The sequence below is a fragment of the Hyaena hyaena genome, unplaced genomic scaffold (assembly GCF_003009895.1).
Source record: "Hyaena hyaena isolate Hyena2069 unplaced genomic scaffold, ASM300989v1 scaffold_569, whole genome shotgun sequence".
Taxonomy (NCBI): domain Eukaryota; kingdom Metazoa; phylum Chordata; class Mammalia; order Carnivora; family Hyaenidae; genus Hyaena; species Hyaena hyaena.
In genome coordinates, this window is record NW_024081202.1 from 364,411 (window position 1) to 389,104 (window position 24,694).

The window sequence follows — 24,694 nt, forward strand, 5'->3', positions numbered from 1 at the left end:
TATTTCTAGTTTCTTAACATATAAATTGAGGTTTTATTTGTAAACTTTCTTGTTTTCACAGTATATTTAGTGTGTTTTTCTTTTTACTAACATCAAACTTTTTCTTATAATTTCTTACTTAAAGGCTTAGCATGTAATCTATCTTGGTAAATATTTCCAGTGCACTTGTAAAGAATATGGGTTGTTCTATCATATGTGGAATCTTCTCTAAATGTCATTTAGATCAAGTTGGTTGATAGAGTCTTTCCAGTCTCCTCCATTTTTTTGTTTTTGTTTCTATGCACTCAATTATTCACTGATAGGTGTTCATCTTACTATGAACCAGAAATTTATCTATTTCTTCTTAAAGATCTGTAAGTTTTGCTTCCTGTATTTCAAATTCCGCTATTAAGTGCATAAGTATTTAGAACTGTTTTATCCTGTTGTTCAGTTGATCCTTTTATCTTTGGGAAGTGACCATTGTTCTTCTAGGTGACATTCTTTGCTCAATAATTTACTTCGTCTAATATGTATAATGCCATTCTAGATTTCTTGTGATTTGTGGTACCTAAGTCTATCTTTTTCTTTCCCCATATACATAACAACATTTTTCTTTATATTTAAAATGGGCTTCTCTGGACAGCCTATATAGTTGGGTGTTGCTTTTATTATACAATCTGAAAATTACTTTCAATTGGGGTGTTTAGATGACATATATCTAATATAATTATTGATATTCTAGGGTTTAAATCTATCATATTGCTGTTTCTTATTTGTCCTTTTGGCACTTTTCACCTGTTTCTGCATATTTAAAAAATGTGTATTTTGTGCATCTTCTCTATTTTATTGGCTATTAGATACACACACATATTTTAGTGGATGCTGTAGGGTATACAGTGTATGTCCTCAATTTCTCATAGCCCACTTCCAATTGATATAATGCCTCTTCATGTATAGCATAAGGATCTAACCACCTTGCTAAGTAGAAATATAGAAAATGTGAAAAAAAATTTCCAATGAATTCTTCTCAGTAAATAACACATATACATCTTTTTGCTTGAATGGCATTGATTATAAGTATAATCTTGAATTAACATTTCTTTTCTTATTTGCCTTATAGAAATTTTAAATTGTGTGAAAATTATACATAATCTATAAAAAACAAAATAGTCATGAGAATATATTATTAAAGTGGAAACATTTTTCTTTAATTTTTGCTGTTTTTATGATTTAGAAAAAAATTTTAATGTTTATTTTTGAGAGAGAGAGAGAGAGTATTAGTGGGGGGAGGCACAGAGAGAGAGAGAGAGAGAGAGAGATGCACAATCTGAAGTACGATCCAGGTTCTGAGCTGTCAGCACAGAGCCAAACACAGGGTTGTGAGAACTCACGAACTGTGAGAGGATGAACTGAGCCAAGCTGGATGCTTAACCAACTGAGCCACCTAAGCACCCCTGTTTCTTTGACGATTTTTAAGCTAAATATGTCTGATTGATTGTTGCCTATCAAATAGTATGTTAGTTGGTGACAGAAATATGTCCAAGTAAAAAAGTAGGTATCACGGACTGCCTCCGAAGACAGAGATAAGCCAAAGAATTCTTATGAAGCAGTAGTGATAAGACTTCCAAATAAGCTCTTTAAAGGGAGGTAAGTTCCAGTTAGCACAAGCTCTATTTTTATCCTTTGGGCTTACCCTTTTATCCTGTCTAAAAAGCACATGAAGGGCTATTAGGCTGGACCTTCATCTCGTCACTGTGAAGGAAAAGCTTAGAGACTCACAGATACCTCAGCCTGACATTGTAAATGGCCAAGTCACCATCAGCAGGGAACATCTGCTTCAGATTCTTGATAAGCAAGAGAAAGAGACACTTACGTGGATTATGTGACTCATTTCTGTTTGCTATCCAGGAAGTCTAAATCAAGTCTGAAATAGTATTTCAAGGTAAGCTCTTATTGGCAAATCAGAGAGGATAATTCATGTGTATACCTGATTAATAACTTAATACAAAGAGTAAAAGATAATAATCTTCTCCCAGAAATTCTCTTTACTTTAAACCAGTAGGAGGACTTGAATATGAAGAATAAGAGAAATAATTTTAAATATTCAAACGAGAAATTAAATGGGTGGAAATGACATTAATAGGAAATATTTTTTTAAGTTTCAAGGGCATGTCATAAAAATGCAAATTATATGTGTTGAGTTTTTAAATTCAATGTAAACAATAATATTTTTTCAAAGTGATTGCTTTTATTTTATGGTATTCTGTGGTGTAAAAGTTGTTTTCATTTTTAATAGTAACCAATATTTCTTAAAATAACATAGATATGTTGTTGGTTTTTTCCCATTGAAACACCTACACGATTTTCCACAAATACTTAGTAATATTATTTGAAATTTTGTAAAAATTAACTATTTTGATGACAAGAATAGTGAAAAATACTAAAAAGACATTTTTCAAATCTCTCATCTTGGCCACTCAAGATGCATCTCTCTGGATTCTTTCCTCAATGAACAACGTTAGCTCTATTAACTGAGCAGATGCTGTCTTTCCTTACTGAACATAGTGCTTTCAGCCAGGTTTAGTTTACTGGCCAACAGCTGTGTAATAAATGTGAAGATTTCTTGGCTAAAGCTCTCAGGATAATTCTCCTAAGACTTCTCAAAGCACAGAGAATAAAATGAAGAGTTCCCTAATTAGCAGGCCCTGTTGCCTTTCCAACCCATGTCTTGTAATGCTCTCCCTCACTCTTTGCAAACCAACATCTCTGTGCTGCTTTCATTCTTGGGATCAACACCACACTCACTGCCTTAAGGCCTTTTACGTGCTTTTGTTGCTGTCTGGGATGTTCTTCCCCACACTCTTTATCTGACCCAGGACTGTTTACCCTCAAACTCTCATGTAAACACCCTGTTCTTAGAAGAGGCTTTCTCAGGTGGCACCTCATTATAAATTTCACCCTTTCTCCACCTCTGATGTTCTCATTTACAGCAACTTTTTTTTTTAAATTTTTATTTTAGAGAGGGAGAATGTGAGTGGGGGAGAGGGGCAATAGGAGGGGGAGGAGGGAAACCCCAAGCAGGCTCCATACTCAGCACAGAGCCTGTAGGTGTCTATCCCACGACCTTGGGATCATGACCTGAGTCAAGACCAAGAGTTGGACACTCAACTGACTGAGACTCCCAGGCACCCCTACAGCAACTTTTAATCTCATTCACACCATTCATTACAATTTGTGGTTCCATGTATATTTTTTGCCATTGTTTTGCCATATCTATTGTTTGTGTGTGTGTGTTTTCATTTGGACAATCTAACACAGCCTCAAGATGAAAATATTTGTAAGTGTTACTAATACAATTGTCATGTTTGTTGAATCAAGTGTTTGCCTAGTTTAAGAGCACTAATCCACAACAATATCTCTTAGCATTTTCAGTCTCCTACATATAGAGGAGCCCAGATAACATAGTAGAGGGAGGTTAATTTCCTCCCATAATTTGGTCATGTATCAACACAAAACTTCCATCCCCAACCAAGAATAAATCCCTCAATTATCAGCTTCATTCTTATCTAAGTAGTCTAAGTAAAAAAATCACCATTATGTAGCTTCATTCTATTTTGAGCTCCTTGTATCTGAGGGGTTGGGTCACTAGTTCTAGTAAACACTTCTAATAAGTGTACATTTGTTGTGTCCTTACTTTGTTCCAAGCATGAGGTCATAAGACCCTGATAAAAGGATACATTGTCTTCACGGAGTTCATAGTCATAATTGAGTACAAAGAAAAAGAAACAAAAAGAAAACCTCAATAAGTTCAATTATCTATTGTGAGCTCCATGATGGTATATTATATGAACTACCCACAAGCACCCTATTCTCCAACATCCTTAGTCAACAACATGGTCAGTGGCAGGTTCATGAATCTGATGTGCATTTTATATCTGCATATCTCATGTTCTCTCTTAGATAACAGACCAAAACGGAACTCTTCATTCCTCTCTTTCCCCAACTGATATATTGCTTTCCTATTTCAATTGCTCAAGCAAAAAACCTAAGCCTTGTCCTTGATTTCTTTCTTTCCATCTTCTCCCATATCCAGTGCATGAGCTCTGACTCCAAAAGACATCGCAACTCAATAACCTGAAAGAGGTTATTGAGTGACTTTGTCACTAGTCTAAACCATTTCCTCCTTCTCGAAACTTTGAGCCACCATTGTCTTTCCACAGCCTCTTAGAGTTTTTTAAATACAATCTGTAGATCATATTCACCTACTTTAAATGCCATAAAGCTTTATACTACAGTTATGACTAAATCTAAGTTCTTACCATGGCCAACATACCCTACAGATTCTGTCCCCTTCCTTCTTCTCTGATCTCATCTCTGAAGTCTCATCCATTCCGTCTTCCTGCCATGTTTTTCCTCCTTCAGTTGAGTGAACAGCCATCTTCATACCTATCTAAGGACACTGGCATTTGTTGTTGTTTTTACCTAATAAAGAATGCTCTTTCCCCATATGTTTTCAAGGCAGGTTCAGTCTCATTCAGAGCTCAGCTCAAGTTTATCAACTGTTCAGAGAGATCTTCTTCAGGGACTCTGTGTAAGATAGTATCCTTGTGCCAATCACTATTGCACTGACTAGTATTCTCTAATTTATAACACATTCTTCCTCCAAAAGTAATTTTATTTTTTGTTTTATTTTCAGTTTGTGATAAACATTTTATTTAAAAGTAATTTTAAGTGCACATAAAAATTGCAAAAATAATATGAAGCTTTTCTTGTAATAATACCCTTTCCACTAATATTCACACATGATACATTTGTTAAAAGTAAAACTGATCTCAGGACTCTGTTCTTTTTTTTTTTTTTTTTACCACTATATGTGCTGCCAAAGCGAGCACAGGACTATATTCTTTTTTAAAGTTTATTTTATTTATTTATTTTTTGGTGGAATGGGTAGAGAGAGAGGGAGAGAGGGAATCGTAAGCAGATTCCGTGCTGTCAGCACAAAGTCCAGTGAGGGGCTTGAACTCACAAACTGTGAGATCATGACCTGAGCTGAAATCAAGAGTTGGATGATTAATCAACTGAGCCACCCAGGCACCCCAGTTAGGACCCTATTCTTAAATAAACTGGTAACTCTATTTGGATTTTACCAGTTTCCACTAACATTTTTTCTGTTCTGGTATTCAATTCGGGATATCATCATATTGCATTTTTCATCATGTTTCCCTAAACTTTTCTAATCTGTGACAGTTTTTTCACTCAATAATGATGTTGATACTTTTAAAGAGTATTTTTCAGGTGTTTTGTATAATGTTTCTCACTTTGGATTTATGTGAATTTTCTCATGAATATACTGGGGTATGGATTTTAGGGACAATTACCACAAAGGAGAAGTACATCTTATTGCATGTTATCAGCAGGTAACTGATAACAACATACATTATCACTCATGATATTAATCTTGATCACTTGGTTAATACAGTGTCTATTAAGTGTCTCCATGATAAAAAATCAATATATTTTCCTTTCTATACACTATTATTTGGTAATAAATCACTAAGTACTGCCCACAGTCAAAATGAAAGGAATAGGCTCCATCTTCTAGGTGGGATACTAGCTACAAATATTTGCAATTATTCTTTAAGAAAAGTTTGTCTCCTTTCTTCCATCAATTTACTTCTCTAATCATGTCTTGATATAGTAGGGACTCATGGATATTTTATTCTTTGAGTCACATCCAGTTTATTTTTATATGTTGTCTGAGGCACTCCACTAGAATGTGAGTTCCATGAGGGAAGATATCTCATTTGTCTTGTTCATTACCATAACTCTAAGGCCTAAACTCCTGGCACAGGATAAACATCCAGTCAGTATTAATGAATGAAAGATGAAATGATATAAAACACATTTTCATGATATCTTTTTGTGGGGAATAAGCTTAGAAATGCCCTGAGCTTGCACTAATGGGTTAACAAATCATAAAGAAATAGAAAGCCATAGGATGAAAGCATCCAAGATTATGTAAACAAGACGAGGTAAACAGGGCAAAGGGCCCCAGTATAAGACAAAGATATAGGAATACAAAATCTCAGGATGAAAAAATCCAAGATTTGGTAAACAAAATTAGGTGTTTAGGGTGGAAGCACCCACCAACTTAGTACAAAGCAGAAAGCTGCTTTCACAGGAAGGAAGGACCAAAAAAAGTAAATAAGTAAACAGGCCTACAGACTGCAGCTGCGTGAAGTTGCCCTGAGAGGAGTTAAGTAGTAAAAGAAAGGTGACTTGTTGACCCTGCAGTAGCATGCTTGGTCTATCTTATCCCCTAGGTTAGCTCAGATATACAGACTCAGGCCTGCCTTAAACAACCATCTGCCCAGCACCAGGACTTTGTTTTGTATTGGCCCAAACCTCTGACATGCATATCTTCAAAACCCCCTTTCCCTCACACCTCTGAGTTAATGTTAACGGTTTCATTGCCTCTTTGTGCACATTCATCACTCTGGTAAGCCTTCTGATCCTAATAAAAAATGGAACAAGGACCCTTACTTGGGGCTCTTGTCTTTCCCGCACATAACCCTCTCTCACATTTCAATCCTGTGTCCGTTCTCTTGCTGGACAAGAAAACACTCTAGATCCAGAATCTATGACATCTTTCACTCACTATCCTCATCCTTTAATTAAAACCGGTGAAAGGGCATGAGGAAACCAAAGAAGTTTTAACAAACTCCATCCCTATGTTCAATGGGAGGAATGGCAAGAAATCTGCTTTGATACTTTCACAAAGCAAATATTTTTGAGGATCTTAAGATCTTGGTGAAGAATCCTAAACAGATTTGGCCCATTTAAACCAGAAATTTAGCTTCACTCTAGCAATAGTGGCAGATCAAGATTTTTAGTCAGATTTGTATTATCTCAACACAACCTATCCAGACAATGACACAAACCTCAACACATACAGTTCTGTGACTAGCAGTTCATGGATATTACTCATGTTTGCTTACCTTCTGCACAATATCCCATACATCCTTGAGTGGGCTGTAGTAAGTACACAAAAAATTTTCCACAGTTTCTTACAGACACTGGGATTTGAAAAAGACAGCAGTCTTTTGTAGCATTAAACAAAAATTGCCATGTGGCACAAGCTGTCAGTTGCTTGATCTCTCCAGGTGAAGGCAAGGTCTCTGAATCTCTCAGGGACAGCCAGATGGGGGCCTGTGTTCCACAGTGATTCATCTTTTGCAATAGAGAAAACAAAATTTGAAAATCCAGATTATTTTCACATGTGATAGATAAATCATCTTTGCATTTTTTTAAACCACCTTTAAAATATTAAATTATCATTTAAAAAATATAATAACTTATTCCGGTTATAAAAGTAACTTTATGGAATATTAAATTTAAGGTAAATTGCTCATAATTCATATAACCTTATTTGATTTAAATTTATTCTGTTACTTTTATATTATAAACAAGAGAAATTCAGTATCAGATATGATACTACCATAGCAATTCATTTCTAAGGTAAGATAGGCAAATCTGAAGTCATCTCAATACAGAGCAAAAAGATAAACTCACCTTAGACATTTCTTTAAAATTACTGGATATGGTACATGTAAGAAGTTAATGCATGGTTCAAGAGGCATCAAAAATGAGGGGAGAAGTAAAAGATTGTTCAAAATTTGGTAATGAAACAATTGGTTGGTGATTTGGAAAAAAAAACAAAGTTGAAGCCTCACTTGAAGCCAATTATCAAAATCATTTCCAGATGGAAAATGGAATTAAATAGAAAACTAACCCAGGAAAAATATGAAAAAACTATACATGAGTTGGGAAGGACCTAGGTACTTACTAAATGCATAATGTTGGGTAAGACACTCAACATCCTTTCTTTTTGTTCTAGATGGATAGTAGAATGTACCTCACTGCACTATGGTGAGCTATAAACATAATTATGTACACAACATAATATCTACGTAGAAATTACTCAGTAATTGTTAGCCAGATTATAATGCTCAATATTATTATTTCTGTGCTTAAAAGCAAAGGAAATCATAAAGGAAAAGACTGATAGGTGTGTTTAAATAATAATTTTTAAATTGTAAGACCAATAAGAATTAAATAAGGAAAAAAATATTTGTTAATAAGATTATATTGTCATATTATTATACTTATTTTATTTTAATGATATAATACTATCCCACTTAAAAACTAAGATCATAAGGGCACTCGGATGGCTCAGTAGATTAAGCATTTGACTCTTGGTTTCATCTCAATTAATGATCTTGTGGTTCATCAAATTGAGCCCAGTGTTGGGCTTCACACTGATAGCACTGAGCCTGCTTGGGTTTCTCTTCCATTCTCTCTACTCCTCCCCTGCAGTCTCCTTCTCTCTCAATCTCTCTCTTTCTCTCTCTCTCAAATAAAATAAACTTTATTAGAAAAGGTATTTTTTTTTTAAATTTTTTTATTTCTTAGGAGAGAGAAAGAGAGAGACAGCGTGAGCAGGGGAGGGTCAGAGAGAGAGGGAGTCACAGACTGAAACAGGCTCCAGGCTCTGAGCTGGCAGTCAGCACAGAGCCCGACGCGGGGCCCAAACCCACGAACCGCGAGATCATGACCTAAGCGAAAGTCGGACGCTTAACCGACTAAGCCACCCAGGCACCCCTAGAAAAGGTATTTTTATCTACTGCTACTTAAATGAAAAGTTAGCATTATATTTTTAAAAATGATTATATGTATCAAAAAGAAATTAACCTTCACTAATTTTACTTATAAAGATAATCTTACTAAATACATTAAATATAATAGTAATTTATATGCACATTTGCTAATTGCAGAATTACTTATTATAGCATATGTCTGAATGTGGCAATGTTTTAAATATGCAGTTTAAACCACATATGGCAATGGTTTAAGTAAAAATATGATAGCATATTATGTTCAAAATTAATTTTAAAGAATTTTCAACATCATAGGAAAATGCTAATGTTTGAACAGTACCTGAAAAGAAAGCGTGTTGTGCAATTGAACATGTAGCATAAACCTTAAAGAACAATATGAAAAGGGGGAATGAGAGCAAACTGTTAATGGTGGTATGACTGTGTGCTTGGTTGATGAATGAATGTTATTCTATTAAACGTCCTTTATTTTCTAAGTTTTCTATAGTGCACATGAGTTACTTTAAACATTATAAATAGACACTTATTTACACAAACGTGTATTATTCTGTAGAGTTAAGAAAAAAAGATTTATTTTCCAGTTAGATGCTGTAGAGTCTTGGTTCAAGTAGGAAATGAAAGAATGAGGGTAGAGAACACTTCCTCATGGCGGCACAGTTCCAGTGAAATCAGCATGTTTTTACATTTGTGTGAGGTTCTAGATTCAATTATAGTTAGTTCAGCCAAAGAAAAAGAACAAAAATATTTAAAGATGTAGTGAATTTTCTGTAATTTCCTCAAATTTTACTTTTAAATTCTGATTTTTCTTTAGTTTATTGCAAACAAAATGCCACAAAGTTGACAAGCAGAGAAACAGAAAAGAAAAAATAAAATAGGCACAATGTCACCATTTAAAATTAAATACTGTTAAAATATGGATATCTTTACCAAGTTATTTTACATTACATGTTTAAAAGGGAAAATAATTCTTGTTTCTGCATAATTCACAAAACATGGGTAACAATAAGGGGAATGAACCTTCTATTTAAGACTAACAAGAAATGAAGCACTTAGAATACACAGTATTTTACTGTCTGCAGGTTACTTGTGGTTCAGTATGTGAGCCCTGGAGACTGGTGGCCTGTGATCAAAAGTTGGGTGTCTGACTGGCTAGCTGGGTAAGTCTAGTAGGAGTGTTTCACCTAAGAATCTGTTCCTGTGCTATATTATGGAAATAATGACAACAGATTATACTGTAGACTAGTAAAAACTATGTAAGATATTGTAGGTAAAAACCCTTGGTGGACTGCATGAGTATAACATTAATCATTACTATTACTATTATGAAAACAAGGAACATAGAGATACCCCTTTGGGTCAACCCAATCTTGATGCAAAATAGTATTTCAGAGTGAGAAATAAACTGGTTGTAACAAGATTCAATCCTCGTGAAAACATATATAAGAAATAGCACATGTAGTTCTTAAAGTGAGTTGAAATACCTCAACACATTTGGTTGGCATCTCAGCAGGTTTGTCAAAGATGAGAAACCGATACCATCCAGGAGAGAGGGAATGATCACATATCAGGTCTTGAAAGGGAGAATGCTGGAGGTGCAATGAGTCAAAATGTACACTTCGGTAAGGGCTCTGAAGAAACTGGTGTCCCCCAGGAGAGCACTCCTGAACTAGGAGGGAAAAATAGTGTCTTATGTATGTCTTTTCGTCATTAATATAGGTTAGTCTTCAATTAAAATTGATTTTTTCCCCAAATTAAACAAATAACCTAGAAATGCACGTAAGGACCATCTGAAATGTCAGGGTCTCTTAGTAAGTCAAAGATGACTTGCATTTTCCATAAATGCAATAATTCAGTCAGCAAACCATAGAATGTGTTTTTGAGGTACTTAAGCTTCAAGAATTTATTTTCATTTAATTTGGACAAGCAGTATTGCTGATCACTGCTGATGTAGGTTTTATTTTTTTTATTCTTATCATCTGAAATCACAGCCCCTACAAGCCTCCTCTTGAGGATGGCCTTCCAGGTTTGAATGCCATTATTGATCCTCCATGACCTGCTTTCCTCCGCAGTAGCTTTATACCCCCCAAGACCCATCTCTACCAAGTCCTGGAAGGCAACAAAGTAAATTAAGCTTTTAATGCCCATTTAATTTTTGCAAAATGTCCTCCTACTGAAACTTCCTGCATTTTTCAGTACAGGAAAGAATATAGTGTTTTCAAGCTTTTCTTTTTTTACAGATAAAGTATTTAAATCTCTTTTTATTACCAAACACAGGAAGAGAAATGGGATGCAGGGGTACAGTTTTGAAGAAGAAACAGGAAAACACCCTGAAGAAAAAGAAGAATTCTGTAGTTTTTTTGGGTAGCCATCTTCTCAATAGCACTTGGCCTGGGAGATACTTCTGTCCAACCCTCAGAGGCAGAACATCACACTCCTCTTTCCATCAAGAAGAGAGAGTCAGAGGTAGTAAGAACAGTTATCCTAGAAATATAACTCTTGTTTGAGATTCCTGTACTCTCAAATGATAAGGAGCACAGAAAACTGTCCTTATTTGGATATCAGACCTTCTTGTTGACACAGTAGGAAGAAAATCTCCAAATATTAGCTATTACATACATTGAAGGAAAGCACTATAATAAAGATAATATCTATGAAATTGAAACAGAAAAGAAAAACCCAATCATTACTAAAGTACCTCACTGTGGGACAAATTTATCTAACCGAACAAAACTCTCAAACATATATACATAATTTAGGTTACAGAAGTGTTTCTCAATCAAAATCAATTTCTGAACTTAATTTAATAAGAATATAAACTAGAAATAATAATTTGCAAGCCTATATCATAACGGTAGCTTATTACATTTTATTACAATTTTTAATTATAGTTTAATTGCAATATTTACAAACAACAATATAATTGTTCTTTTTAAAATATTTTATTTATTTCTGAGAGAGAGAGAGACAGTGTGAGCAGGGGAGGGTCAGAGAGAGAGGGAGATACAGAATCTAAAACAGGCTCCAGGCTCTGAGCTGGCTGTCAGCACAGAATCCGATGCAGGGCTCAAACCCATGAACCGTGAGATCATGACTTGAGCCGAAGTCGATGCTCAACCAACTGAGCCACCCAGGAGCCCCCAAAATGTAGTGTTCTTAAAAAATTTTTTAGAGTAAAAACATTTAGGAATGAGCACAGAAGTTTCCTCTTCATTTTACCTCTTGCTCCACCAGTTTTAAATTTCCCAAGAAAAATGTAATCCAAAAAGCTCTATTGACTTTAATGATCTCAATCTGTCAACACTGGATAAATATTTCATAAAATGTGTATGGGTGGAACTCAGGGGATGTGCTATCAGTTCATCTAATTTTGAAACAACTCTCAGATCCTATCAATACTAGAACACTGTACCTGGTTAGAAACTAAGAAAATCTTTAAAGAAAGATTCCTAGTGAGGTTTGCATGAATTATTGAAATGTTTTCTCTGTTCTCTTTCCTGCAGTAGAATTTTATCTTGGGAAAAAGTCACTAAGTCCATCTTTATTCTGTGCAGCATTTCTTCTTTCTAAGTGCTTCTGTAGCTCTCACATTTCCTCTGATTTTACACTTTGAATAACTGTTTTCTAGTCCAAAGCTAAAGATGTAATAAATGTAGTACCAATCACAGTGTAACATCAGCAATACTAAGGAACTATAAAATATTTACACAGAAATTGTTAAACATTTATTTATTTTTACTTAATATTTATTTTAGGGGAAATTCTTAAGTAATATAATTAATAATAATTCATATTTTTGTATTACTCATTTCATTTTTTTCTAAAAATCTACTTGTCTTTTTAAAAATGTTCCAGGTCTCTGCAGAAAAATTTAAAATCTTATTAATAATGAACAAGCCACACTCTTAAAAAATCTGACAGCTTTAACTTCAGAATGCAGTGCACAATTAACTAAATGAGAATTATGAGGATAGTTATGGCTCCCATTTGGAAATTTGGGGACTCAGCTCCTCAAATACTAATAGCTCTACAAACCCATGATATGAATGATATGTTAAGCTTTCTAGCAAACTTCCAATATAACTTTTTCCTCATAAAAAAAGTACATATAAAATATTCACCTAAATTGACATACTCGTTTATTTGAATTCCCATATGATTCAAATAAGTGAGACAGCATAAAATAGGATCTGCACTGTCTGGATTTCAAGTAAGATAGGAGAATGTGTTGAGACTATGTCATTATAAAGAATAGATACATAATGATACAGTATGAAAGAGTTTCCTAGTTTTATTTGTAAATAAAACATAATCTGTAGTAGATTGTTTTCTAGTTTAGCACAATGGCTAGGATTCTTTAAGATCCATAACTAGTAGACAAACAAATATGTTAAGAAACTAGATAAATCACTGTATTTTTAAGAGATAAACAGGCATAAAGCCTGAAAACAGGGATTTCATAATATTTGATTTTATAATTATAAAACCTTTGGTATATTGCCCTATGGGAATTTGAAATATTGATGAATTTTTGAAAATTTTCTAGCTTCCCTAAAGCTTTTGATATTCCAAATATGACTATGAGTTCTGCAACAACACAAAAGGCTGAAAAGCAAGGTCAAATAGAAAGTGTATCCCTTTACTTTGCCCTTCTTTGTATGTCAACAGAAAAACTGAACACTTCTTATAAAGAATACAAATAGATTGAAAGCAAAAGTATGGTAAATATCATGCAAACAGCAACCACAAGAAAACTAGATTGGCTATATTAATATCAGACCAAAAAAGTCTTCAAAAATGTTACCAGAGATAAGGAAGGGCATTTTGTAGTGACAAAAGGTTCAATCCATGGGGAAAATATTCAAACACACACACACACACACACACCCCTAAAAAGAGAACATGAAAATATACCAAGTAAAACCTGATAGAAACAGAAGGAAAAGATACATACTTAACAGTAGTAGTTGGGGACTTCAATATTCCACTTTCAATATGAATACAAAAATACAGAAGATCAACAAAGAAATAGAGCTAGAGCAATACTATAAACCAACTCATCAAATGACCTAAAAGACATTTTGACACACCTGCCAAAACCAGCAAATATAAGTTCTTCTGAAGTGCATATGGAACACTGTCCTGGATAAACAATACACCAGACCACAAGATAAACCTCAATAAATTACAAAAAAAATTTAGAAGTCATGCAAAGTATGTTCTGTGATCACAATGGAATTAAATTATAAATTGACAGTGAAAATAAATTTAATTAGCTTACAAATATGTGGAAACTAAACAACCCAGATATTGATGAGTCAAAAAAGAAATTGAGAGGGAAATGAGAAAATACATTGAGAAGATTAAAACAGAAACAGTATACCAAAATTCATGAGATGCTGTCAAAGTAGTACTTAGATGGAAATCTATAGACATATATCCTTACATTAGATAAGAATAAGATCACAGTGTAATAAACTAACCTCGTACCTTAAGACAACAGAAAAAGAAGAGCATACTACATCTAAAGGAAGCAGAAGGAAGGAAATTTTAAAGATAGAGAGGAAATTAATGAAATTGAGAATAGAAAAACAATGGGGAAAATCAATGAAATCAAAAGCTAGCCCTCTGAAAAAAAATCAACACAATTGGCCTGTCTCTAACTAAACTGAGAACAAAAAGACTCAGCTGCCAGAATCTGAAATAAAATAGGAGACACCACTACAGAACTTATTAAGGAATATTATTATATTATACGTCAATAAATTGGATCACATAGATGAGACTGGAAAATTCCTAAAAAGACAACAAAATTGACTCAAGTAGAAATAAACAATCCAAATAGATTTATATCACGTACAAATACTGAGTTAAAAAAAATACAACACAACACATGCGTAAAGAAAAGATCAGATTCAGATGGCATCAATGCTGCATTCTATCAAATGTTTAAGGAATAATACCATTTCTTTACAAACACTCCCAAATAATATATAAGGACGGAACCCTAGGGGCACCTGGGGGGCTCAGTCAGTTGAGCATCCAACTCTTGATTTTGGCTCAGGTCAAGATCCCAGGGTTGTGGGATCAAGCCCCGAATCCTGCTCCACGCTGAGTGTAGAGCCTGTTTTAGGATACTCTCTCTCTCTCTCTCCCTCCCCCCTCCCTCCCTCTCTCCCTTTCTCTCTGTCTTCCTCTTTCCCTCTCTCCCTCCCTCTGCCTCTCTCCTTTGCTCACTCTCTCTGTTTAAAATAAATAAATTTAAACAAAAAATTAAAAGGATGGAACACTTCCAGACTCATTCTATGAGCCCAGTATTACTGACACCAAAACCAGAGAAAAGATGTCCAAAGAAAAGAAGACTGCAGACCAATGTATCTTTTGAATATGGATGCAAGTGTCCTCAGCAAAATATTAGCAACATGAACCCAGAAATTAAACAAAGAATTATAAACCATGAAAAGTAGAATTTCAACCAACTGTGCAAGGTTAATTTACCTAAAAATTAATCAACATAATATACCATATTGATAGAATAAAAAAATAAAAATCCACAAATGCTTTTCAATATCTAGAAAAACTCATTGGAGAAAAATCTAACACCCTGTGTGTGTGTGTGTGTGTGTGTGTGTGTGTGTGTATGAAGACTAGGAATAGAATGTGAGTTCTCCACCTGATAAAGAGAATCTACAAAAAAAAAAAAAAAAAAAACCCTACAGCTTACATTATATTGAAGAAAGACTGGATACTTTCTCAAGAAGGTTAAGAATGCCTGCTCTCACTGCTTCTATTCAATATGGCACTTCAGGTTCTACCTATGACAATTAGGCAAAATAAATAAGTAAATGTTATCCAGATTGGAAAAGAAGCAAAACTATCTCTATTCACAGATGACATGATCTTTTATGTAAAAATTCCTAAGAAATCCACACACACAAAAATTACAATGAACACATTTAGAAATATTTCAGGATACAAAATTTAATTATAATCCTATATATGTGCAAAGAAAAGAGTGAATATGAAATTTTAAAAATGATTTTGGGGCACCTAGGTGGTTCAGTCAGTTATGCATCTGACTCTTGATTTTGGCCCAGGTCATGATCTCACGGTTCATGAGACTGATTCCCATATCGAGCACTACTTTGAGCTCTGCATTGAGAGTGCAGCCGGCTTGGGATTCTCTCTCTCCCTCTCTATCTGCCCATTCTCTGGTCACATGGATGCATGTTCTTGTTCTCTTAAAATAAATAAATAACCTTTAAAACCTTTCACTTACATAGCTTCAAAAGAACAAAATAGCTAGGGATAAATTCAACAAAACAGTACAAACTTATGCTCTAAATATCACAAAACATTGTTGAAAGGAATTAGAGATCTATGTAAATGGAAATACATCCACATTCCTAGATCAGAAGATGTAATGTTGTTAAGACTGCAATTGCCCCAAATTAGCAAGAAGGTCCATCAAATCCCTATCAGAATACCAAGCGACTCCTTTGTAGAAATGGGCAAACTAATTTGAAATTCATACAGAATTTCAAGAGACCCAGAATAGCTAAACTTGTCTTAAAAAAAGAAAAACAAAACAGGAGGAATCATATTTTCCTATTTTATAATTTACTACAAAGCATCAGCAATCTAAACAGCATAGCACTGACATAAGAATAAGCATAGATCAATGAATAATGTTGAGAGTCCAGAAATAAATCCATGTATCTATCTATGGTTTTCAACACATTTTTAGCATGGGTGCTAAGATCATTTAATGGGAAAGAACAGTTTTTTCAACAAATGGCTCTGGGAAAATTGGATATTCATATGCAAAAGAATAAACTTGGACCCTCATGTTGTACCATATATAAAAATGAACTCAAAATGTATTATCAAAGACCAAAAATACAAGAGATGTACCTATAAAACTCTTTAAAAAACACTGGGGTAAATCTCCATGACTTTAGATTTGGCAATAGATTCCAAGAATGACAACAAAGCATAAGCAACAGAAAAAACATAGATAAATTGGATTTCATTAAAATTAAGAACTTCTGTGCTTCAAAAGACATTATCAAGAAAGTGAAAAGACAATGCAGAGAATGGGGAAAACATTGCAAATCGCATATCTGGTAAGAGAACTGTATCTATAATACATAAATAACTCATACAACTCACTGGCAAAGCATCTGAGTAATGTTTCTTCAAAGAAGATATACAAGTATCCAATAAACACATGAAAAAATGCTTGCCATCATTAGCCACCATGAAAACACATATCAAAGCACAAAGAAATGACACTTCATACAAATAGGATGGCTAAAATCAAAATCTCAATGTCAACAAGGAGATGGATGAATTAGAACACTCATAAGACTTCTATGGGAGTATAAAACGTGCAGCCACTTTGGAACTAGCTGTTCCTCAAAAGGTTAAACAGAATTACTCCAGAATCCAGTAATTCCACTTCTAGGTATATCTATGCCTAAGAGAAATGAAAACATGTTCATACAAAAGCTTGTACCAGGATGTTCACAGTAGTATTATGTATAAGCCTGGGTGGCTCAGTCAGTAAAGCGTCCAGCTCTTGATTTTGGCTCAGGTCATAATCTCACATTTCTAGAGTTTGAGCATTCCTAGTCGGGCTCCATGCTAATGATGTGGAGCCTGCTTGGGAGTCTCTCTCTCTCTCTGCCCCTCCCCAACTCACTCTCTCTCTCTCTCTCTCAAAATAAATTAATAAAAACTTTAAAAAATGGCCCAAAGGTGGAAACACCTCAAATGTTCATCAACTGATGAATGCACGTACAAAATGTGGTAAATACTTAGAATGGAAAATTATTTCACCATAAGAAGAGATAAAGTACTAAATACTATACAACATAAATGAACCTGGAAAGCATAATGCATAAAACATAAAGTCAGTCAAAAAGGCAGCCTGTTGGGGTGCCTGGGTGGCTTAGTCGGTTAAGCGTCCGACTTTCGCTTAGGTCATGATCTCACGGTTCGTGGGTTCGAGCCCCGCGTCGGGCTCTGTGCTGACTGCCAGCTCAGAGCCTGGAGCCTATTTCAGAGTCTGTGTCTCCCTCTCTCTCTGACCCTCCCCTGCTCACGCTGTCTCTCTCTCTCCTAGAAATAAATAAATATATATATATATTTAAAAAAAGGCAGCCTGTTATATGACATTTATATAAAATATCCAGAATAAGCAAATCCATAGAACAGAAAACAGATCAGAGACTGCTTATCGTTGCAAAGGTGAGAGGGTAATGGAGGCAATAGGGGATAGAAAGCTAGAGTACAGTATTTCTTTTTGAGGTGATAAATATGTTCTATAATTGACTGTAGTGGTTGCACATATCTGTGAATATACTAAAAAACCAGACCACTGTACACTGCAATAACTACACTGTAAATGAGTATGGTATAATGAACTGTATTTCAATAAAGCTGTTTGAAAAAAAAACTTAATTTTTTCTATTCCTCTCTCCTTCTATCTTTATTAAATATAAAAAAAGTTATCAACTTTACCAAGATGTGAGTTTAGAACTTGGTAAGGGTTAATATTTGCCCCCAGTAGAGAAATTATAAAGCTGTTATATAAAGGCAAGAAGGGGTTCTGTGCTGTATAGCAAACATTGAAGCAAATTCTCCCTATAAATATTAGTTATTTTTCTGGAAATATTTTATCTAACTATAATAAATGCATATTTAATGCTATGCATGTTTAACAGTTCTTCATGAAGATCTAGTGACTCTGTAAGCAAATTAAAGAAGGTATAGACTAATGATACCTTGTTAAAGTATTTCTGGAAATAATATATTGTGTTTTAATATTCTTTTTAAAGTTTTACACAGGAAGGCTCTTTCTCTTCCCCCTCCTCTTTTTACAGAGCAAATTTACCTTAGTAAAATAGATGATAAGAAGACAAAATTATATCCTAAGCAATTATAAATGTTATTTTTTTCAAGGAGCAGATATACAAAGATCAGATTTATTTCTGAAAAATATAAGGAAATTTACAATATAAGTCACTTTCATTTAATATTCCCATCTATACGCCCACAAAAAAGAAAACAACCAGGAAGAGCTAACTAACGTTTTGTTTTAACTTCCCTGTATTGTAGACTATTCTCTTTGTCATGGATTAAAGATGCAGGAGTGGCGCTCTTCTTTTCGGAGAGATCTCTTCTACCACAGAGCAAGAGGGATCCTAACAGATATACTAAAATATCATACACACAACTGAACTTATTTATTGTAGAGATAAAATGTTCATCAATTACTTATTTCCAGCGATGGGGTGGGAGTGTGGTAGATGTCCAGCAGTTTGGAACTGAACTCCTTTCAGAAAATTCGGTTCCACTTCGCTAGGATGCCTGGCCAATCCAGCAAAAGTTTCTTACGGTAAATTAGAAACCTTAAGGAGCAGGATGTCAGCGGGAAAGAAAACAGAGGAACAGTAACAGGACTGAGGGTCCTAGAGAGGGAGAAGAGGAGGCGACAAGACAGCACGAAGAAATAACGCAGAGCCGAAGGGCTACACCTTGACCATTCAAAGACCGCAGTAGGGGAGGGCGGAGGTCGGCGAGGGACAAGTATCAGACACGGCCATAGGGTGCACAAAGACGCTCTGGAGTCATCCAGGAAGTCAGCCCCCTTCTCCCTAAGGCCCCGGTGTGCCCCCGACGCTCCCATCCGTCCGCGCCCTACCTCGCCAACCTTGCCCCGGGGGCAGGAGCATCAGCGCCAGCGCCAGAGCCCAGACTCGGCCAAGCATCGCTGCTGCCGCAGTTGGGGTCCAAGGTGTCGCAGAGCCCGGGCCGTGGGTGCAAGCAGGATGCGGACACCTCAGCCTTCCTATCACAGGACTTTCCCGGTCCGTTCCTGCTCAGTCTTCAGGGACGCAGCGTGTCCTCGCTCGGTGGATCAGCCGTCCTTTCCTGGGACACAGACGCTAGTGTTTCGGGCAGCGCCTCGGTCGCCACTCTTCTTCCACAGAAGCCCCGCCCGCCCGGCGGAAAGCCACACCCACCTTTCCCCCAGGGATACCAGGCCTTGGCACCCACGCCGCGGCACACCCACCACCTTGGATCTCAAGGGCAGTCGCACATCCAGGCGCAAGCTCACAGGATCTGGCCTGGCAACTCGAGTCTCGCCGTTTTAACACATACTTTAACAAAAGCTGATAATCCTAGAAATTGTTCAGATGGATCTCCAATGAAAGCAGCTTTGCGAGAGTCTGTTGGAAGGGGCAGTGTCCTTAGTTATACCTGTAGATGGATTCTTAAACTCATAATTGGGGGTGGTGGTTTGCCCCCGAAAGGAGCACATGCTTTTCAGAAATTGCTCCTGCCACCTGAGGCCTCAGTGATGGAGGATGGGAGGCGAGAGTGGAGATTAATGGTGCAACACTGGTAGCTTTCTTCCTCTGCTTCTAAGACAGTTTTAAGAAGTGGGAGGGAGGACATTGAAACTTTCAAATACGTGGAGTTAGCTATTGTCATTGCTGGTGATCTCAAAATTCTTTCAGGTGTTCAGTGGTGATCCAGTGACTCAGGATCTTTCAACATATGGTCACATGATTCCCAAGGTGGCCTTGTGGGTGGTATCCAATGTGAAGTTATCTTCACATGTGTGGTTGGGTCTGCAGAGGAAGCAGGCCCCCCACCTTTATAAAAATGATTTTTTTTTTTTTTCTGTAGTTAGGCTCCACAATGCAGTACTCATAGCCCTGAGCTCAAGACCTGAGCTGAGATCAACTGGACACTTCAATGACTGTGGCACCCAGGCACCCTGATTCTGCATCCTTCCATGTCATTAAATGAAACTTCACTTCCCTAGTTTTTCTTTGGCAGTCTCCATTCTCTCAAGAAGCTCATCCATCACCTGGCACTTTGCCCTCAGAGACGGTATTTGAGAAGAAAGAAGACACTGGTCAAGAGAAGGTAGTTCCAAGCTCCTGATGGGCTCCAGGATTCAGGTCACAATTCCATCTATTGATTTGGAAGACTGAGGCTTGGATGAGGCATAGTGATAAAGGCAGGGGATGCCCAAATGCATAAAGAAGTTATTCTGAAAACAGTTTATATATTTTTTTATTTAAAAGAGAGATTACAATAAAAATTTTTTAAACCTGTTTCCAAAAGTGTAAGTATTAACTTACTTACTTTTTGGGGAAAAAAAATCTTTGGGGTATACATGTAGCTCCCTTTTACATGCAATGAAGGCACCCAATGTAAAACAAAAAATGAAATATAACTCTTTGATGGGGTTGGACAGATGATATTCATCTTCGAGTTTAATTATGGAAGAATAGTTTAAGGTGAGCAGAATGAAAACCCAGAGATTTTTTTTAATGTATGTCTTTTTGTTTCAGCTTACTAAGCCCTAGTAAAACCGTAACAGAAAAGTAAACATCAATTGTCTCGGACTTTTTGTGAAATAACCAGGAATAAAGTAACGGCTATAATTAAGATTAAATGGTAACAGGCTTTTTATAATTTTTTTTTGTCCAGCAATATGTGTAGAAATGCAATTAACTTTTATACTTTCTAGGAGGATATTACTTACCTAATTTCCAACAAACACTGATTATACAATTTAAAGTACAGTGGATCCTATTTTTCCCTTCAGGTTTTGACTGATGAATACCATTTTATGAGTTTACAATAGACTTGTTAACAAAGAACCAAATTTCCTTGATATACATGAGTTAAGATGGGAAGAAAAGTGAACTTAAGAATTGTTTTTCAAATCTCAATGGAACATTTACTTGAACTGGTATGGTTCTGCAAAAAGATACTAAATAAAATTAGTTAAAAGATTGTGGAAAAACAATAATAAAATACAGCAATAATACAGTAATAAAAACAATGTCTTCATATGTATTTGGCGAAGTTCATCAAAAATTGGTATAAGATTCAAATAATTTTAACTTTATTTTTGTAAAGGAGAAAAAAAAACAATGGATACATGGTATCCTTATTGTGCATATCAATGACACTAGTAAAATGCAATAGATATCACCAAGAGAGAGAAATAATACAGAATATCTGAGGGAAGATGAAATGAAGCCAAGAGTTAATAAGTACAATAAAACTTGAATGAAGAAAAAAGCCCATCAAGAGAAACTTTCAAATGAAGATTTTTTTTTGAAAAGAAAATAACTCCACCCTTGTCAGGTTCTTTTGCAAAATGATGATGAACTTGTCTGGGTAAAACCCCCAAAGTCAGGGGGGAGAAAGATACAGCTATTAAGTGCACAAACCTGAGGGTCAGGACACCTGGGCTGTAATCTTACATCTGCTACCTATTTACTGGCTGTGTAACCTTGGACATCACACTTAACCTCTTTTAATCTCATTTTTCTGTACAATGGCAATGATGATACTCCACAGAGTTTAAGAAACAAAAGTGTATATATGCGTGAGGAATGGTGTGGAGGAGGAATCTGAAGATAAAGCACTTAGGTTCTGGCACAGAGTAACTAAAATGAATGTATATAATAGTTTACGGTTAATAAAACAAAGGTGCAATACCACATAATTATACTTTTTCTTGTATCTTGTTATTATATAAAGGTGCATAGTTTCTCAGTGTTGCCTTATGACAGCGTACAGTATAATTTGGAGTACACTTACTGAAAATACACATTAATATCTCATATGAATTCCTTGGCCAGTGTGTGTTTTACTAAGTAAGAGAGTCTGGGTCTTTCCCAGATATTTATTTATTTGTTTAGTCAGGGAGAGGGTTAACAGGAAATAGCATGGGGGGAGGTAGATAATGGCATCACCAAATCAATACTTGAGCTTCATAAATTAAATTCTTGGCTTTGGCTCTCAGTTTATATTCAGGAGGTTATTGCTCCCAGACAGAGACACTAACTGGAATAGACATTTTGCTCCCAAGAACAGCAAATCCTTTCTTAATGAGGAGTGAACTAGAGACTTGAAATACTAAAGAAAATTGATTGAGAACATCCATTAACTGTGAATTTTATAATGTTTACTCTGGCATGCCTCTAGGGAATAAGGTGGAAAGGCTGGGAGAGGGGAGCTGCTTGCCTTGCATGAATGCTGGTTATAAGAATGAATCTTTCCATGCCTATGTTTGAAGCAGCCTTACTCACAACAGCTAAAACACTGGTGAAACCCAAGTGTCCACTGGTGGATGAATAATAAGCAAAATGTAGAATATGAATACAATGGAATATTATTCAGTTTTAAAAAGGAAAGAAATTCTGATACAACATAAACATGGATGAACTTTGAAGACATTATGCTAAGTGAAATAAACCAGTTAAAAGGATAAATACTATATGATTCCACATATATGAAGTACCTAGAACTGTGGAGTTCATAGAGACAGAAAATAGAATGGTGGTTCCCAAGGGCTGGGCACAGGGGCAATGGAGAGTTATTATTTAAGATTACTGAGTTTCAATTTGGAAAGATAAACTTCCGGAGATGGATGGTGGTATAACTGTTGCACAACAGTGTGAAGGTATTTATTGCTACTGAACTGTACACTTAAAAATGGCTAAAATGATAACTTCATGTTATACACATTTTGCCACAATAGGGAAAATTAAATAAAATGAATGAATATTTCACCATCAGCAAGAAAGCAAGCCCTTTATTTAAACAAATCTCAACATTATTGACTTCAAGGAGATTTCTTGAAATGTTCAGTGGAGTAGAAATGGCTTAACCTGTGATTGAGTTTACTTTGGAACATAAACTCATGGAGGCTGACTAATTGATTACATATCAATCAGTCATGCAAACCACATAAATTGAGACATGGTAGAATAAGATTTACCAGCTAAGCAGTTTTTCTATCTTGTACATCAAAATACAGAATACAGAGATATTACTTTTCAAGGAGTTGTTCCTTTTATTTTTATGCAATAAAAGCAACTTTTATGAATAGTTATTTTAATAAAGAAATTAACTTGTTTCAACATAGTATTTTACACAGTGTGATTTTAAAATGAGATTGGAAGACTAAAGTTCCTTTGAATAGAGTTGGAAAACGTGTATATTATCCCTTTCAACAGCCATTCATATACATAAGTAATAGTTTGGATCAGAAGTAGATATTATAAAATGCCTTTATAACTGAAATGTCTGGCTAGAAAATGTCATGATTATACTTGAATGCTATTTAGATTCTTCTAGAAGACATAAATAAAATGTTGTAGCAGGTGGGCAAGCTATGTAACATTTCTATTTTTGTTTATATGATTTATGATTATCATCCCTTTGTAAATCATGAATCATTTTCAGCTTCACAATTATAACTTGTAATATGTAATTAGTTAAATTCTATAACTACAGAAGAAACTTTTGATAATATTGGAGCAGGAATTTCATTATTTAGAAAATGGATAGTTTGATTTATGAACAAAATCTAATAAATGTAAGTAAATTTAGTTTTTTCCAACTGTGCCAAACACCCTAATCCAATCTGAAATAAGCCAGAATTTTATAAAATGCAAAATGATTTTTTTACTATACTTTTATTGAGATGTAATTTATGTAACATAAAATTCACCTGTTTTTAGTGTATAATGTAATGAATGTTGTCATATCTACAGAACTGCATATCATCACAGTTTAATTTCTGAGCATTTCCATCATTCATGTCAACTTTTCCAAACATTTCCAAACCTCATGTCAGCTTACGGTTGTTCTCCATTCCAACCTCCAATTTTAAGCAACAATTAATCTCCTTTCTGTTTCTGTACATTTGCCTTTTGGGACATTCTATAAAAATGGAGTATATATGTACTTTTGTAACTGGGTTCTTTCACCTTTTGAGATTATCCATGTTGTAGTTTTATCAGTACTTTATTCCTTTTTATTGGCAAATGATATTCCATTGTATGGATGTAGTGTATTTTGTTTAGCCATCAATTGACATTTTGGTACGTTTCCACTTGCTGGTCACTGCAAATAATGCTGCAATGAATGTCTGTGTGGGTATCTATAAGCTCACTATTTTAGGTGGAGTTCTAGGAATGGAGTTACTAGGCCATAAG

At 35.3% G+C, this 24,694-nt stretch overlaps 1 protein-coding gene across 1 annotated transcript in view; it reads right to left on the reverse strand.

The window, feature by feature from the left end:
- VWDE (von Willebrand factor D and EGF domains) overlaps positions 1 to 19,426 on the reverse strand; it is a 73,904-nt gene extending 54,478 nt beyond the window's left edge. Inside the window, 3 exon segments of the mRNA XM_039256396.1 lie at positions 6,978 to 7,209; positions 10,136 to 10,320; positions 19,360 to 19,426. Coding sequence (XP_039112327.1) covers positions 6,978 to 7,209; positions 10,136 to 10,320; positions 19,360 to 19,426 — 484 coding nt within the window.
- Positions 19,427 to 24,694: the final 5,268 nt, after the last annotated feature.